The sequence below is a fragment of the Mirounga angustirostris genome, unplaced genomic scaffold, assembly GCF_029215605.1.
Source record: "Mirounga angustirostris isolate CCGP_5_RB_7025 unplaced genomic scaffold, mMirAng1.0.hap1 SCAF_13, whole genome shotgun sequence".
In the NCBI taxonomy this organism is placed as follows: Eukaryota; Metazoa; Chordata; class Mammalia; order Carnivora; family Phocidae; genus Mirounga; species Mirounga angustirostris.
Genome location: NW_026991721.1, coordinates 61,408,807 through 61,424,539, shown reverse-complemented (window position 1 = coordinate 61,424,539; position 15,733 = coordinate 61,408,807). Strand labels below are relative to the sequence as shown.

Below are 15,733 nucleotides of genomic sequence, written 5' to 3'. Positions count from 1 at the left end.
ATTTTAGCCACACAGCTAGTATATATGGATACTCAGAGCAAGTGTTTTTTCTGTTTCATGGATAAAGAATCTGAGGCTCAGAGAATTTAGATGACTTTTCCAGGAGCATATCTGGAAAGTGAGGGAACTGGGACCAGAGGAAACCCAGGTTTCTAGATTTTTGGGAACTGACAGCCAATGCTGGTCTGCACTAAGTGCTTTGTGTAACTTTTTGTGTTGTTTTTCAGATCATATGTGACAAAGAGGGGGAGGTAGGGGGGCGTCTGTGAATATCCTGGGCAGGCATAAAGAGACCTAGGTTTTAACTATTTATTTTTTATTCATTCATTTAGTCATTCAATATAAATATTAATTCCTACTAAATTCTAGATGCAGTGCAAAGAGTAGGGGGTATCAAGATTAATAAGACACCATCACCACCTTCAACTAGGTCCACTCATCGTCTAGGAAGGGAGGCAAGTGAGGAAACAATCTAGTCCAATAACATGTTACAAGTACCGTAAGACATTTTTCCAGGTGCAGTGGAGGCGTCAAAACTTGGCCATCTCCACCTGGATGAAAGGGGGTAGGGTGAAGAGAGATTCCAGAGCAGAGCTACAGAGATATGTAAGGGAACAAGCCAACATTCTAGGGAAAGCAAACAATGTGTGAAGGCCTAGAGGCATGAAAAGCAGGGAGTTTGATGTGGGTGGTTTTGGGATTGTATGTAGGAAAAGACAGATGACAAAGTGAAAATAGGGAACAGATCACGAGGCCTTGTCATCCATGCCAGTGAATTTGCACTTCCTTCTGTGGATAATGGGGAGTTTCAAGCGTGAAGATTTTTGTGTTTTAGAAAGATGTCAGAAGATTAGAGGACTGACTAGAACTGGATTAAGATTGAAGGCAGAGAGAGAAATTAAGAGATTGTTTTAAGAGTCCTGGTGAAAGATCACATCTGAACTGAGGAAGTAGCAGTAGCAGAGGGGATGAGGAGGAAGGGGGCAGGTCTGAGAAAGGTGAAGGTTATAGAATTGATAGGACTCAGTCATTAAGTACATCAGTGTGTTTGAGGAAGGAGCTGGGTACAGATGCTTGAAGGAGTGGGAAACAAAGAACAAATCTGGACCTCTTCTCTTCTCTGTGGAATGCATTGGAAAACATGAGGCAGTAAAGGCCAGTGGTGGAAGCATAGAACAGCATAGGGATGAGACCATGCGAAAAGACATTCAGCCCAAGTGGGTGGGAATGAGAGCAAAAGGGGTTCTCCTGTCTAAGGCCAATGCTTCTAGATGGGCATGGGATCCCCATCCCCTTTACTGCCTGCTTAAGGACATTGCTCCTGCATTTGCCCTCTCTCGTTCTGCATTGGCAGCTTTTCTCTCTAACTGGATCATTCCAGTCATCATTCAAACATGCTGCGTCATATCTCCTGGCTCAAGCTAACCAACAAAATGCTTCTATTACACCACGTTCTCCTCTACCCACCACCTCATTTCCTTGTTCCCCCTTTTAGGAAAACCCTTTGAAAGAGATGCCTGAATTCTTTGTCTCCACTTCTCATTCCATTTTCTTGAATTCCTTCCAGTCAGGCTTCCCTTCCTACCTCTCTACCAAAATCTCTTTTCCCAAGGTCATAGCATTCTCTGCATTGCTAAATCTAATGATCAACTGTTTCTCAGTCTTCCCCTTACTTGATTGTTAGCAAATTTGACTCAGTTGATCACTCCCTATTTTTTGAAGGTCTCAGGACATCAGTCTTCATGGTTTTCTTCTTTCCTTATTACATGCTCTTCTCAGTCAATCTTCTTCACTGGTTACTCCTTTCTCTATGTGACTTTGAAACACTGGAAAGCTCCAGTTCAGGCCTTGGGTTTCTGTAGCTATTGACTCCCTAGATGAGCTCATATAGTCATATAGTTTTCTGTCTTTTATTACTGAAGTGTGGTTGACAGACAATATTATGCCAGTTTCAGGTGTACAACATAGTGATTTGACAATTCTATACATTATGCAATGCTCACCACAGTGTCTTGTAGTACAATATTATTGACTATAGTCCCTATGCTGTACTTTTCATCTCTGTGTTATTTATTTTATAGCTGGAAGTTTGTACCTCTTAATCCCCTTCACCTGTTTTGCCCATCCCCCCATCTATTTTTAATCTTTTGAGGAACCTCCATACTGTTTCCCATAGTAGTTGCACCAAATTTACATTGCGACCAAAAGTGCACAAGGGTTCCCTTTCTCCATATGCTTGCCAGTGCTTGTTATTTCTTGTCTTTTCGATACTAGCCATACTTGGTCATATAGTATTAAGTAATATCTATATACTGCTGATGACTCCTAGATGAGGTTTATAACCCTAACTCCATTCTATCAGGTTCTCAGGCCAAAAACCTTGACATCATCCTTGACTTCTCTTTGTCTCTCATACCTTTTATCCAGTTCATCAGCAATCCTATTGGCACAGCTCTCAAAATAGATTCATCTCTTCTGCTACCATTCTAATCCAAGCCATAATAATCTCTTGCCTGGATTATTGCAGTGTCCTTTAGGTGATCTCCTTGCTGCCATGCTTGCATCCCTGCACTCCGTTCTCTGATGTGAAGTCAGAGCATATCATTTTTCTGCTCATACCCCTTCAAGAGCTTCCTTTCTCTCTCAGAGTAAAAGCCCAAGTCTTATTATTGGTCCATAGGGTCTTCTGGTGCCTCTCTGACTAATCTCCAGCCCTCTGCCTCTTCTCACTCGACTCTGTCCACACTGGGCTTTTTGCTGCCCCCAGAATACAGTAAGTATGTAGTTGCCTCAAGCCTTTGCCCTGTTGCTCCTTTTGCCTACAACATTTGTCCCCTGGATAAACTCATTGTTCACTTCCTTAAGGCTATATTCACATTGTCCCCGGCAGAGGGGCCTTCCCTGATCTCCCTCACTGTGAATCTTTCTCCCTTTCCCCTTTTTTATTCTTCTTCATTGGCTCCATATCCATCTCTCAGTGTTGGTTTGTTTATTGTCTGTTCACTCTAAACAAATAAAGCCACACTGCCTCCTTCCACTAGACTATAACCTATAGAGAGACTTTGTCTAATTTTAGTCTCTGCTGATCCATGATGCCTAAAATAGCACCTGGTATGTATTTGGATCCAGGCACCACCATTCATGTGGCTACAGTTTCCCACTGTCCAACAGGGGACAATTATCCTTCACTACCAGCCTGCATTTGAGGAACTGGAAGATAGCTAGTGGGGATTGGTACGTATGAGTGAGTGAGCACCCCCTCCCATCCATGCTCAGGAGATGCCACCTGCCATGGGAACACTGCCACAAAGAACCATGCATCCTCATCGCCAGTCTCCATCATGTGCCCCCCTTAAGGCTCCTTGTTTTCTGGGTTAACAGGTTGTCCTGAGCCCTCCTTCCACTTGGGGCAAAGACTGATGGAAGCTGATTCTATTATTGGGATTACAGAACTAGCTCCATTTGCAGGGAGTGCTCAGAGGAGATTCTCAGGCCAGAGCTCCTAGTAGAGAGAGTGAGATCCAAACATCAAGACCATGGAGGCTGCTCTGTGCGCAAGTGGAGGAGAGAGGCATGGGAATGGAAGGTTCAGGGCAGTATTTCTGCATTGGGATAGGGCAGGCCAATTATACACATGGCTGACCTTTCCCACCTGCATCATTTTACTATTAGAACAGTTTATTACTTTATTACTTCTCACGTTTCTGTGCGTTTACTGGGCAGTCCCTCTGCTGGTTTTTCCTGGAGTCTCTCATGTAGCCAGATTCAGTTGGGTCCAAGTGTCAGCTCACGTTGGGCTGGCTGCTGGCTGTAGGGGCCTCGGTTGTGCTCCACATGGCTTCTTATCCTCTAAAAGACTAGACTGGCTTCCTAACATGACAGTCTCAGGGTAGCATTCCAGGTATGTTAAGGGGGATTCTGCAAGGCCTCTTGAGGCCTCAAGTTTGGGACTTAGTTTAATTTCTACTCCATTCTGTTGGTCAAAGCAAATCACAAGGTAAACCTAGATTTAAGGGGCAGAAAAATTGGATCCACCTTTTGATATCATGAGCTGCAAAGGATTTATGGCCATTTTAAATTACTCCCTTTCTCTTCCACTCCAGATGTTTAGAATCCAAGGACAAAGGTAAGCTCTTTGAAAAAGTTTGCCAAGTGATTATTTTGAATAGTGAGCCCCTTGTTAATATTAGTAATTATCAAGCTAAAACCGAGTACTATGTGTTAGCCACTGGGTTCAACACTTGATGTGTGTTGTCTCTGTTCCTTACAATAATCCCCTGAGACGTGTGTTCTTTTAACCTCCATTTTACAGATCTAAGGTTTAAGGAGATAAAGCTATTGGCTCAAGGTCATGTAACTTGTTAGTGGCTACTCTGAAATGTGAACCCTAAGGCTTTATAATATTTTTACCCTCTGTTGAGAAGAACTGGCCTAGCATAACCTGGTGAAGAACTTAATACTAATGATAACTAACAGTCATAGTGAGTTACAGTATATGATATCAATTCACATCCAGTCTCATTTGCCCATTATGACAACCCTGTGATATAGTCAGAACAATTTGGAGGAATTGAAGCTGGAAGCTCAGAGAGAATGAGTGGCTTTGCTTATAGTCACATTCCTAAAAAGGTAGAATCAGAAACATGGAGAGATAGCAGTGAGTTCTTCTGTCAAGTGAGAATCCCATGAGGGCAAGGCCTTATCTATATTGTTTACAGATTTATCCCTAGGACCTTGGAGTGAGTGAATGCTGCCTTCTCTGTGATGAACCTGGGGATGACTAGGCTCCAGGTCAGCTTGGGCAGGCCCCTTCTCCCATCCCCAGCTGCTCGAACACACTGAGCCTGGCCTGTGTGGGGAGGCTGCTCAAGGAGCCCCTGTAGCTCTGCCCGAAACTCAGCAATGATACAAAGACCAGCACCTTTAAAGGGAAGGGCCAGTCTCTTCTCTATTTGATCCTTCATGAGAGGAGAGAAACTAAACTTTAGTTAAAGCAGGCTAGGTATTTAGGCTTTGAGAGAATTTCTTACCTTGTGGAGATTTTTCCATGCGGGAACTACCAAGGGAAGTTAGGGAGTCATCTGTTCTAAAACCATGCTGGAATCGGACAGACCAGAGATCCTTACCATATTTCTTTCCCACCTGTGGGAGCCATGCCATACGCCATACACACCTATGCTTCTCCCCCCCCCCCCCAATAAATACAGTGGCTTCATGGCCTGGTGAATTCTCACCTTGGGGGTTGAGGAGACTCGTCCGTAGGGGAGCATATATCAGAATGTCTGGAGAGATGAGGCATATACAAGAGGCTTCCTAAGAGATTCTGAGTCTCATTAGATGACTCTCCTCTCCCACTAGAATTTAAGCTTCATGAAGACATGAATTTTTGCCTCTTTTATTTATTCTTGTGTCTAGCACCTAGAGCAGGGCCTGGTACATAGTAGGTGCTCACTAAGTATTTGTTGAATGAATAAACACATGTCCAGGTTGTTTTCTATTAACGGCACCTTCTCCCACCTCCAAAGGAGAATAACGGAAACAGAGTCCTTTGTGGAGTCCAGACACTGCTGGCTCGCAGGGCTGGACTGATGATGACCTTTGGCATCCATGGTTCTATGAAATAAATGAGGGACTTAAGGCCTCCCTCGCTGTGAGTAGGTTGGGATCTCCCCAGGCTCGAGCTTGGCACATTGCCCTGCTGCTGCCTACCCTAGGGAGTGCTGAGGCTTATTCCTTTCATACGTCCTTGCTGTGCAGAGTCTCTTTGGTCATTGCCTTGGCTGGGCACTGCATTTCTACCATCCGTGCCCATGTACACGTGGGATGGCTCTTGTTTGACTTGCCCTTTTAAAAACAACTTAAGCATGTTGAGGTTTCCTGTTGATCGGGGGCAGCCAGAGGCTATGACCCAACAGGGAATTGTCGGCCAATCCCTGACTCACCCAAGCTCCAGTTTTCTGTGTGTGAGCAAGTAGTGACAGCAGGCTGGCTCGAGGGCAGCTGGCTGCCTTCCTGTGGATGGCATGGCCCTCTGGAGCCTGTGAGGCTCCCGCCCAGCTTTAAGGGCCACGGCATGAGGGTCAGGTAGGCCTTCGTAGTGTGCGGTGTTGGCAAGACCCTGCTGTATTTGAACTAAAACTGTTTGTGGAGAGCGCCGAGAGTTGAGAGTGATGACCCTAGCAGACAATTAGAAAAGTGTACTGAAAGAGAAGTCTGCTCATGGTTCTTGTCAATAAGCCCACCTTTACCTTTTCCTTTATTTGTCCTCCATTCACTGAGCACCTTCCAGATACTGAGGATGTGTCCTTCCACTTGGAAGAAATCGTGGACTGGTAGGGAAGAGGTCTAGAGGTCTTGAAGGGGAAGAGGTCCCTGCTACTTATAAATGCTACATTTGAGATAAGGCTATGCATGGGGCTCTGAGGGTTTCTGCCAGGTTATGTCTGGGAGCCTAGGCAGTTCACAAAGATGGCAGAGGACACTGCTTCCTCTTGAGAGGGGCAGCATAGTATTTTATAAGTTCCTTCCTGGCTTCCCCCCTCACCGGCTGAGGGACCTTGGATGAGATATTTAGCCTCTCTGTGCCTTTGTGGTTTTCATTTGTAAAGTGGAGATAATAATAAACAATAATAATTGTGTAGAGTTTTCGTGAAGACCAAATGAGTTAATAATATGTGTAAAACCAGTTATTTCGAACTCTTCCCCCTATTGGCTAAGACCTGCAAGTGGATTTAGTGCTGAGAAGTGGCCACTGCTGGAGGGTAGAGCCTCCTGAGGAGCTGGCCTCTCCTCCCCATGGGCATCCTCGCTGATGGGGCAGAGAGGACTCTTTCTTTCTTTTTTTTTTTTTATTCTTATGTTAATCCCCATAGAGAGGACTCTTTCTTGAGGGACCCTGATTCTTTGAGACTCTCAGGGACCTGAATTCTGGTCAAGACCCAAGCTGAGGTGCAGTATGCTGTGCTGGTAACAGAAGTCTCGGGAGACAGGGGTTTGTTAAGGAGACGGAGCAAAGGGCTCGGGTGTATATTTGGGGTACTTCAGGAAGTAGCGTGCTTGAGATGCTTTCTAGCAGCTCCTGGGAACTGATCACCAGCATTTCTTCCCAGTGCCACATTCCGTGGGGCCATGTTGGCAGCTTGAAATCAGCTGCAGTGGGAGTATTTATACTGCGGAGATTGGCCGATGTTACCGAACTGTGCTTTCTCTTTCAGAGGGCCGACCGCTAAACATTTCGCAGCGCACCCCTGGCCTTACTGTTCTCTAGCTGGCCCATGTAGCTTCTTGGGATCCTCTGACCTGACACAGAGCTGGTCTGTTCCAGACAGCACTCAGGGCCTCTGGGATCGAATTGGGCAGAGAGACCCATTGAGTTTGGCCGGCCGTGAATAAGCAGTGTTCCTTCCCTTGAGGACGGCTTTGAAAGGTGTATTACTTGAATAGAGTACTTCGAGCTTGGATGCCCTGCAGGAAAGAGATACTGAGCGGGCCAAAACGAAACGCCATGTCTCTGGTTGTCAGGCCACTCACTGCCATTTTCTCTTCTTTTCCTTTTTTTTGTTTTTGTTGCTTTTAGGTCTCAGTCAGTCTCTCCACCTCCAGTTCTCTCCCCACCGAGGAGTCCCATCTACCCGCTCAGTGATAGTGAAACGTCAGCCTGCAGGTACCCAAGCCGCTCCAGCTCCCGGTTGCTCCTCAAGGACTGGCACCCCCGTGATCTTTCACCCCCAAATCCTCAAGCTCCCTCCCCAGACACTTCACCACCCATCTGTCCCCTCAAGGCCACCAACTTCAGTTATTTGGACAGAAGCCCTTCAGTGTGCAAGAGAGAGGACCAGAAGGAGAACGTCCAAGGGGTAGCCCAGGATGTAGAGGGAGTAGCTGCTTGCCTCCCCCTTGCCCAGAGCACCCCATCCCTAGGGCCAACAGCTGGCCCACGGAGCTTCTTTTTGAACCGCACTGGCACCCGTGCCCACAGCCTGGGCATCCGGGAGAAGATTTCAGCATGGGAGGGGCGCCGAGAGGCTTCGCCCAGGATGAGCATGTGCGGGGAGAAGCGGGAGGGCTCTGGGGGCGAATGGGCGCTCAGTGAGGGCTGTCCCAGCGTGGCGCCATCCCCCTGCAGCTCAGAAAAAGCCTTCGATTTCAAGGGCCTCCGGAGGATGAGCAGGACCTTCTCAGAGTGCTCCTACCCTGAGACCGAGGAGGAAGGAGAGGCGCTCCCTGTCCGGGACTCTTTCTATCGGCCAGAGAGACGGGCGGGCCGGAGTGAGCCCAGCGCCTTCCTCAGGGGGCATGGCAGCAGGAGAGAGAGCTCAGCAGTGCTGAGTCGGATCCAGAAAATTGAACAGGCCCTGAAGGAGCAGCCAGGCCGGGGACTCCCCCAGCTCCCCAGCAGCTGCTACAGTGTAGACCGAGGGAGAAGGAAGACTGGGACCTTGGGCACCTTGGAGGAACCAACAGGGAGCACGAGTGTGAGCACTGGCAGCCGGGCAGGAGTGGCTGGAGTTGGGGGGGAGGCAGGCCCACCCCTGGAGAGGGAAGGCAGTGGCTCCACTAAGCCAGGGACCCCTGGAAATAGCCCGAGCTCCCAGCTGCTGCCATCAAAGAGCTCCCCTGATCCCGCTGTGAACCCTGTCCCCAAACCCAAGCGCACCTTTGAATATGAGGCTGACAAGAACCCCAAGAATAAGCCAAGCAATGGTCTACCTCCTTCGCCCACACCTGCTGCTCCACCCCCCCTGCCCTCCACCCCAGCCCCACCAGTCACCCGGAGACCCAAGAAGGACATGCGTGGTCACCGCAAGTCCCAGAGCAGGTAACGAATGCTCCTCCAGTGTCTTAACAGCCGGGCACAGTGGCTTTCTCCTCGTTTGAAGATGCAAAAGCAGATTGTAATTGTGGGTCTCAGTCAGCAGTGCTTCCTAGGTCCCGAAGCAGTGAATCCTTGTTAGGCGGTAACCTGAGTTAGATGAAAAAGAAATTGTTCTGCTCTTGCCGGGATAAGGATATGTAAATGTGAGTGGGAGGGTGAAAATGGTTCTTCCAAATGCTGTCTACTGAAGGTGTGGGCTAGATTTGGCCTTTGGGGGAAAGTTGGGCTGTGTCTTGAACGCTGTTGGAACTTCCTTGGTCCCTGGGGGAGGGGGAGGGCCACCTTCCTTTTAGATAAAATGGGCAGTCCCTTGAAGACTAGTAGTAGGATCTTAGCCTCATGACCACCTGAAATGCCAGCATTAGAAACTTATTTCTTTGAGGGAATCATCATCTGAATACTGCATGTTGTCCTTAACACGGTAGTATTGAGACATTTAAGGTGATTTTCTCTTTCCTGAGGGCTTCCTGGCCATTTAGGGACCCTGGGCCTATAGGGAGAGGGGATTCTTGGATCCTGAAAGGGGAGACTGATGGAAAAACGAGTCGAAGAACATTTTACTGCTTCTTCACCATGTCCAAGAATGACCTGTGCTGACACTCTCATTGTCTTCCTGGTCAGTCTCCGCATTCCTGACCCTGGACTACCTGGGCTGTCCTATAGTGACCGGGAGCTGGAGCTGCTAGGGTTTGGGAAGGTTGACTGGCGTCTTATTCTCTGAATTGGGGTAGGCTGGGAGCCTGCCTCCTTGGGAAGGCCTATCCCTCTCTCCCTCACTGCCTTTCTCTTCTAAACCAAAGTCAGATGGCATTCAGGTTTATTTCCCTTCTCAGGATTCTTCCGTTGGACCCCATACTTCAGGCTGCATCCAGCATATCCCATCTCATATAGATAACTGTTCAGCCATGAGAGGAAGATATCAGAAAGTTTCAGATCCGTGGACCAGAAGAGCCCTTGGCTAAGGGAAATCCTATGTTTTGGCTCACCCCAGCATGCTCACTGGCTCTTAAGTCTTTAACAGCCTACCAAGAGTGTTTGCTTTGTTCTTTATCCATTTCTTTAAACACCCATCTAGAGCCTGCCATGCACCAAACCTTGTACTGGTTAAGGGGACACAGGGTCAAATAAGATGTGGTTCTTCCATTCTTCCATTCTTGATGTGGTATAGGAGATAGATGCACAAATAAATCCTAGATGCTGTTCTATGTGACGTGATCCCTGTCCATGTAGGGTGCTATAGAGACCCAAAGGAAGAGGCAGCTAAATTAGGCTGGGGAGTGAGCGAAGCCTCCTTATAGAGGGAGTTGCTGAACTAAATTTAGAAGAGCAAAGAATTTGCAGTTAGCAAGGTGGAAAAGGGGGGTGCGGGAGAGTACATCAGCCTGAAGGTTTTACACATACTCCCACACACATTACATTTATACATAATACACACACACACACACACACACACACCATATATGGTAGGGCCACTTCACATAAGAAGTAACTTCGGAAATTTAAAAATCTGTGCTCTTGGGGATAAAAAAGACCATTCAAAAAGTACAGACTGTTTTATTTGCCTGTTCACATAGTGAGCATATTCCCTCTAGGAGCAGGTGAGTTTGTTTCTATTGTGTCAGGTATGATTCTTATATTTAATATACCTTTTTATTTAAAAAAATGCAAGCCATATTTCTTTGGGTATTCAACCAAAGAAAAAGAAATCTGTTAAAAAAAATCTGTGGAGAAACTGACAATATTAGTCTTAATCCAAGACAGTGTGTTGGTCTTCCTGAGGGATTTTCAAGGGTAATTTGGCTGAACATGATTTGTGTCTTATTTGCTAACTTGAGAACTACCTGCAAAAGATGTTGACCTCACTGTATGTAGATCCATGAGAGCTTGATCTCAGACCACCAGTTTCTGTGGGCCTACATTCAGGAACCACTGCACTCAACTCGGTGGAAAGTCTATGTCAGAGACAGATTTGGGAGCCATCATGGTAGGAGTGGTAGATAGAGGGATGGCCATCAGTATTTGGGCCCCAGAAAGTACAGAGTGAGAAAGAGAATCCTAAAGACAGAATTCTGAGAGACCCTGGCATTTAAAAGACAAGTAGAAAAGGTGAACTCCTCACAAGAGCCTGGAAAGTAACTGCCAAAGAGGCTGTTGACCGTGTCATACAAGACGAAGGAAGGAGAATGCTAGTTAGAGTGTTCAGCTGTGTCAAGTGCTCCAGAGTAGCCAGACAAGCTGAGCATAGAATGTGGCTTTTAGGACACCTTCAGTTCTTGACTTGCACCCCAAGACTCTCAGGAGTTTTTCATTAAACAAGAGAGAAAGGCTGAGATGTCTAATGGTACCCAAAAGAAGAGGGAGGTGTTAATGGGTGGGAGGAGGTCTTCAGTCAGTGCCTTTCCTTTCTCCCCCTCCCCGGGGGTTTGCCAGGACCTGCCTTGGAGAGAGAGAGGATGCAGCTGGGGTCACGCCTTAGCTAATGGAGGAGAGGAGGAGAGAGTACTCTGGGCTCAAGCTGTCTGAGGAGCTAACAAGCTGTGGTTTAAAAATTCTGCAGTAGAGGGGATGGCCATTTGTGGGGTGGGAAGGAGCAGGTGACTAGCTGAAGGGAAACTGGTTCTTGGAAGTAGCTTCTGACTACAAATTGCCCTCCTACTTCCACCTCAGAAGCAGTGTGGTTTGTTTGGAAGTCTCAGCCCTTCCTCTTCCAACACCCCACCTACCACCAACTGCTTCCCTGACCCCCAAACAGCCCTGGGCACCACCCGTCCACTGTTGAGTCCTTACCACCTGTTCAGATCAGGGGCCCTTGCTATGGTGCAGGTGTGATGGAGACTCCAGAGGCAGAACAAGTACTCTATTCTTGTGGTACTGGCAGGTGCTTCTCAAGGATGACATGCTCCAGGACTTGGAGGCCCAGGTCAAAGCTTAGACCCTGGAGCCACACAGCCTGGGTGAGTCCTGCCTCTTGTCATTTCATCTCCCTGAGCCTCCACCTCCTCATTCATAAAATGGCACAATAGCTCATAGCAGCATTGTGAAGATAAATGAGGTTCACATGCAAGGCATTTGATAGAGCATCTGACACACGACACCCTTCTTAGCTGTGGGAGTTGTTACAGGTATTATTTGCAGGCACCCAGTCTGGGCCTCTCAGACCGTTCTCTCCTCATTTGAGTGGTAAGTTTTGATCCATCTTGATGCGTTGCTTGGTAGCTGGTTGGTGAGGAGGACCTCTGGACTTTGCTGTTGCCCGTGGCCATTCCCCCAACAAGGCAGTCGGAATCTAGTTTTGCTGGAATGACTCATGCTCTTGTTATCTACAGAAAATCCTTTGAGTTTGAGGATGCATCCAGTCTCCAGTCCCTGTACCCCTCTTCTCCAACTGAGAATGGTACTGAGAGCCAACCCAAGTTTGGATCCAAAAGCACTTTAGAAGAGAATGCCTATGAAGATATTGTGGGTAAGCTATGGCAGAGGTGGTGGGCTGGCTTGTCTCTGGGGGCTGCAGAGCAAGAACAGGAGGAACACTCCCAGATTCCACTTCATTCACTGTGGGCAGACCTGGCCCAGCTTCTGGAACTTCTCAAGAAAATGGGCACCAGAGGAAGCAGCTTAGCAAAGACTGAGCAGCTGAGAAATTAAAGCCTAACCTTGAATGAACTGAAACCCAAAGGGTTTCTGGGAGCACAAAAAGGGGAAAACCACACATCATCCTTTCTTTTTATTTTCACAAGGCTTCCTTAGCTGTGTGTCCTTCCTTAGTTGTGTGTCCTTAGGCAATCACTTTTCTCAGACCTCTGTCTTCTCTTACAAAGTGATGATGATGATGTTATGATGTTAACAATGATAATGATAATAGTAATAATACTTCAAGGGATTATTGTTAGGATTCAATGAGATAAAATGTTTATCAGAGTACCTAGCACAGTGCCTGGTCCTTAATATCTGTCTCCTACTTTCCCTTAAAGTAAGTGGTGTCAAGAAAGCATCTGAGGGGCGCCTGGGTGGCTCAGTCATTAAGTGTCTGCCTTCAGCTCAGGTCATGATCCCCAGGTCCTGGGATCGAGCCCCGCATCGAGCCCTGCATTGGGCTCCCTGCTCCGCAGGAGGCCTGCTTCTCCCTCTCCCGCTCCCCCTGCTCGTGTTCACTCTCTCGCTGTGTCTCTCTGTGTCAAATAAATAAATAAAATCTTAAAAAAAAAAAAAAAAAGCATCTGAGATTTTACTCTGCTTGCAAACAAGTTTAGCCCTCCCCAGATTCACAGATGCTGACAGAAGACACAAGACTCTTGGATCGAAGACAAAGGACTTTATTGCTCATGGCACAGCAGGAAGCATGAGCTCCGTGTTAACGTGGGTTCCCCTTGCTCCCAGGTCCCATGAGGCAATGTGGAGGAGGTCCAGGTAGAGACTGTACGCACAGTGGGTCTGTGTCCCAGCTGAGGAGCTCTAAGCTTAAGGAACCCCAGTCTTTTCAGGGGATGGCTAGCAAACGTGCCCAACCCCTGCCCCACAAAGAGATGTTATCTTCATTCTGGTCAGGAAACAAATCTGCCTCTGCCCTCCGGGGAGACACTCTCCTCTCTGTCTTCTGGGGTTGTTTGCTATACACCTTTGAAACGGTAATCTGGATGGTTCATTCCTCTTGCTCAAAAGTCAGAAAGATAAGGTACCATGGAGAATTGTCCTCCAATTGGGAAGACTTGGTGTTGGCAAACCTGTGTTTCAGGGTCAACGAAAAACCAACAGAATGGGGTGGGTTGGGTTTATTTTGGGCTTTCATTTTAATTCTGGCCTCATTCTCTTCAGTGGGTGCTTCAGTTTTGTTCAAGTAATGTGCTGTGTGTGAGTGTAGATCATTCAAGAGAAGAGAAGCAGTGTACTTCTGCACTTGACCCCTCCTCTCTCATCTCTGGTTCTGTCTCATCTCTGTGTTAGGACTTGAGGCTGGAGACTGTAGTCTTAGTTAACACATTAGAGAGAGAAGTGGCCCTAGTGGAGAATCCTCCAGATTCTCCTAAGACTAGGGAATCTTCGGAAGAGGAGGTCATCTATTCCCTCATTTGGTTTGAGCCATCAGTTTCATCGTTTTTTCCTTACAACTTGCTGGGCTGGCATTTCTGGGGAAATAGCAGAGTGCTTGGATCCACAAAGGCACTGCTTCCCCAGGAATGGAGTGCGTAGTATATAGCCATCCAAAATTAGGTCATAACAGGAAGACTGTAGGAGTGGGATCCCTAGAACAGCAAAAGGGTTTAGGGAGGGAGACCTTTCCCTTAACACTGGGAAAAAGCTTTGTACACATGGTCCCCAGAGTTGAGGTCAAGAGCTGTGGGGGTCAGAGGCACAACCCCATCTTCCTCCCCACTCCCGTTGCAGGGTACATTCCTGTTTCCTCTAGTTGAGAAGAAATCGGAATGTGTTCTTGCTGCCCAGGGCCCTCGGGAGCACCCAGTGCAGCTGCTGCAGTGGGCAGGGGAGGCTCTCGTTCTTAGCCCCCTCCCCCAGCATGGTGGTCTCTGCCCACTCTGTGATCCTCTTCTCTGACAAGGCTTTGCAGCCCGTCTGGGCTGTCCAGGGATTTCAGGTGAGGAGATGCATGTTTTTGCATCAACTGAACTGAACTAAGAAAAAGAGATGCTTTAACCATTTCTCCCTGTCCAGAGTTCCATGATCCTAGGCTCTGTTTGGGCTTGTTTGGGGACTGTGTCTGGTGGAGCAGGGGAAGATGAGAATTTGGGGGGCGCTGTCCTGGGCAACAGAGCCGTTCTCTGGGCTTTCTTCAGTCAGCTTAGAGAGAAGAGGAGGAGAGAGGCAAGGGTGTCTGGGTCTCAGGCTCCAGACTCAGTAGAGGGGTCTTTTTGCCACATTGGGATGCTGCACGAGGAGGGAAGGAAATCCTGGAGCAGCGTAGCTGCTTCCTGAACGGATGAGCTAGAGCTAGGGGTAAGGGCTAGGATGGGATGAAGTTGCAGTGGGGGTGTGTTCCTTTGCTACTCACCTAGCTTGTGGATTTGGAGCATTGTGCAGATAAGGGGAGGAGTGGAGTACTCGGGAGGGTGTTGGAAGGAGGGCAGGGAGTGACCCAGGCACCTGGGTTTTGCTTCAGCCTTGTAGGGTGGGGGTGGGGGGCTGTTCAGCATCTGTAGTTAGTTCACTGCCCTGGACACAGCTTCCTCCTTTGTATCCCCCACAATAGCACTGGCTAAATTTCTAGACCAGGGAGGCTAGAGGGAAATATAAGAGAGAATATCTCTTTCTCTTAGATTCTGGTTGATCTATCCCTTTTTCCTTCCCTGGAGACAGGCCCAAGAATTTGGACCCCCCAGAGGCTTCACGGGGGCCCTTGTTGCTGAACTCTGAATGTCGGTTTCACTTTTGCCTGGGATTGACCAGTGCCTGGGACTTCCCAGGAGCCTTCTCTTCTGTTCTTGGCCCAGCCTGTGCTCTGTGAGGTTAAGGTCATTTCTGGTTCTGTTTGGATTAACCAACTCTTCTGCTGCCTTGCTTGCACAGGGACAGACAAAGCTTTGTTTTGGGTGTGTGATAATGGGGCTGTGGGGGGCACGGAGCACCCATGTTAAATCTCCATCTTGGGGACCAGCTGATTGGATTGGAGTTTCTGGTCGGTTAGAGGTTGAGGATCAGTTGGCCCAGAAACTAACATGTCTTTTCTATGAGCAGTGGACTTGAACGAGGGGCCTTGGGGAATTCGTTGGCCTCCCGCCCACATCAGGCATGACGCCTGGGGACCTGGGGTGGGATATTCCGAGACAGGCTGAGGTTTATCCTGCTAATTTGCAATAGGGGGGTTCAAAAATAAAGTTAGTGCCTTACTTCCTAGGGCTGTTAATT

The 15,733-nt window shown here is 47.9% G+C and overlaps 1 protein-coding gene across 10 annotated transcripts in view; it reads left to right on the top strand.

The window, feature by feature from the left end:
• DENND2B (DENN domain containing 2B) overlaps window positions 1-15,733 on the top strand; it is a 150,054-nt gene that overhangs the window by 105,215 nt on the left and 29,106 nt on the right. For 7 of the 10 annotated variants that reach the window (XM_045894190.3, XM_045894188.3, XM_064577076.1 and 4 more), the window contains 2 exons: window positions 7,577-8,818; window positions 12,202-12,338. In XM_045894190.3, the coding sequence (XP_045750146.1) occupies window positions 7,577-8,818; window positions 12,202-12,338 (1,379 nt within the window). The remainder of the gene's footprint in view (window positions 1-7,576; window positions 8,819-12,201; window positions 12,339-15,733) is intronic. The other 3 variants (XM_064577078.1, XM_064577077.1, XM_045894192.3) reach the window with 1 other exon arrangement.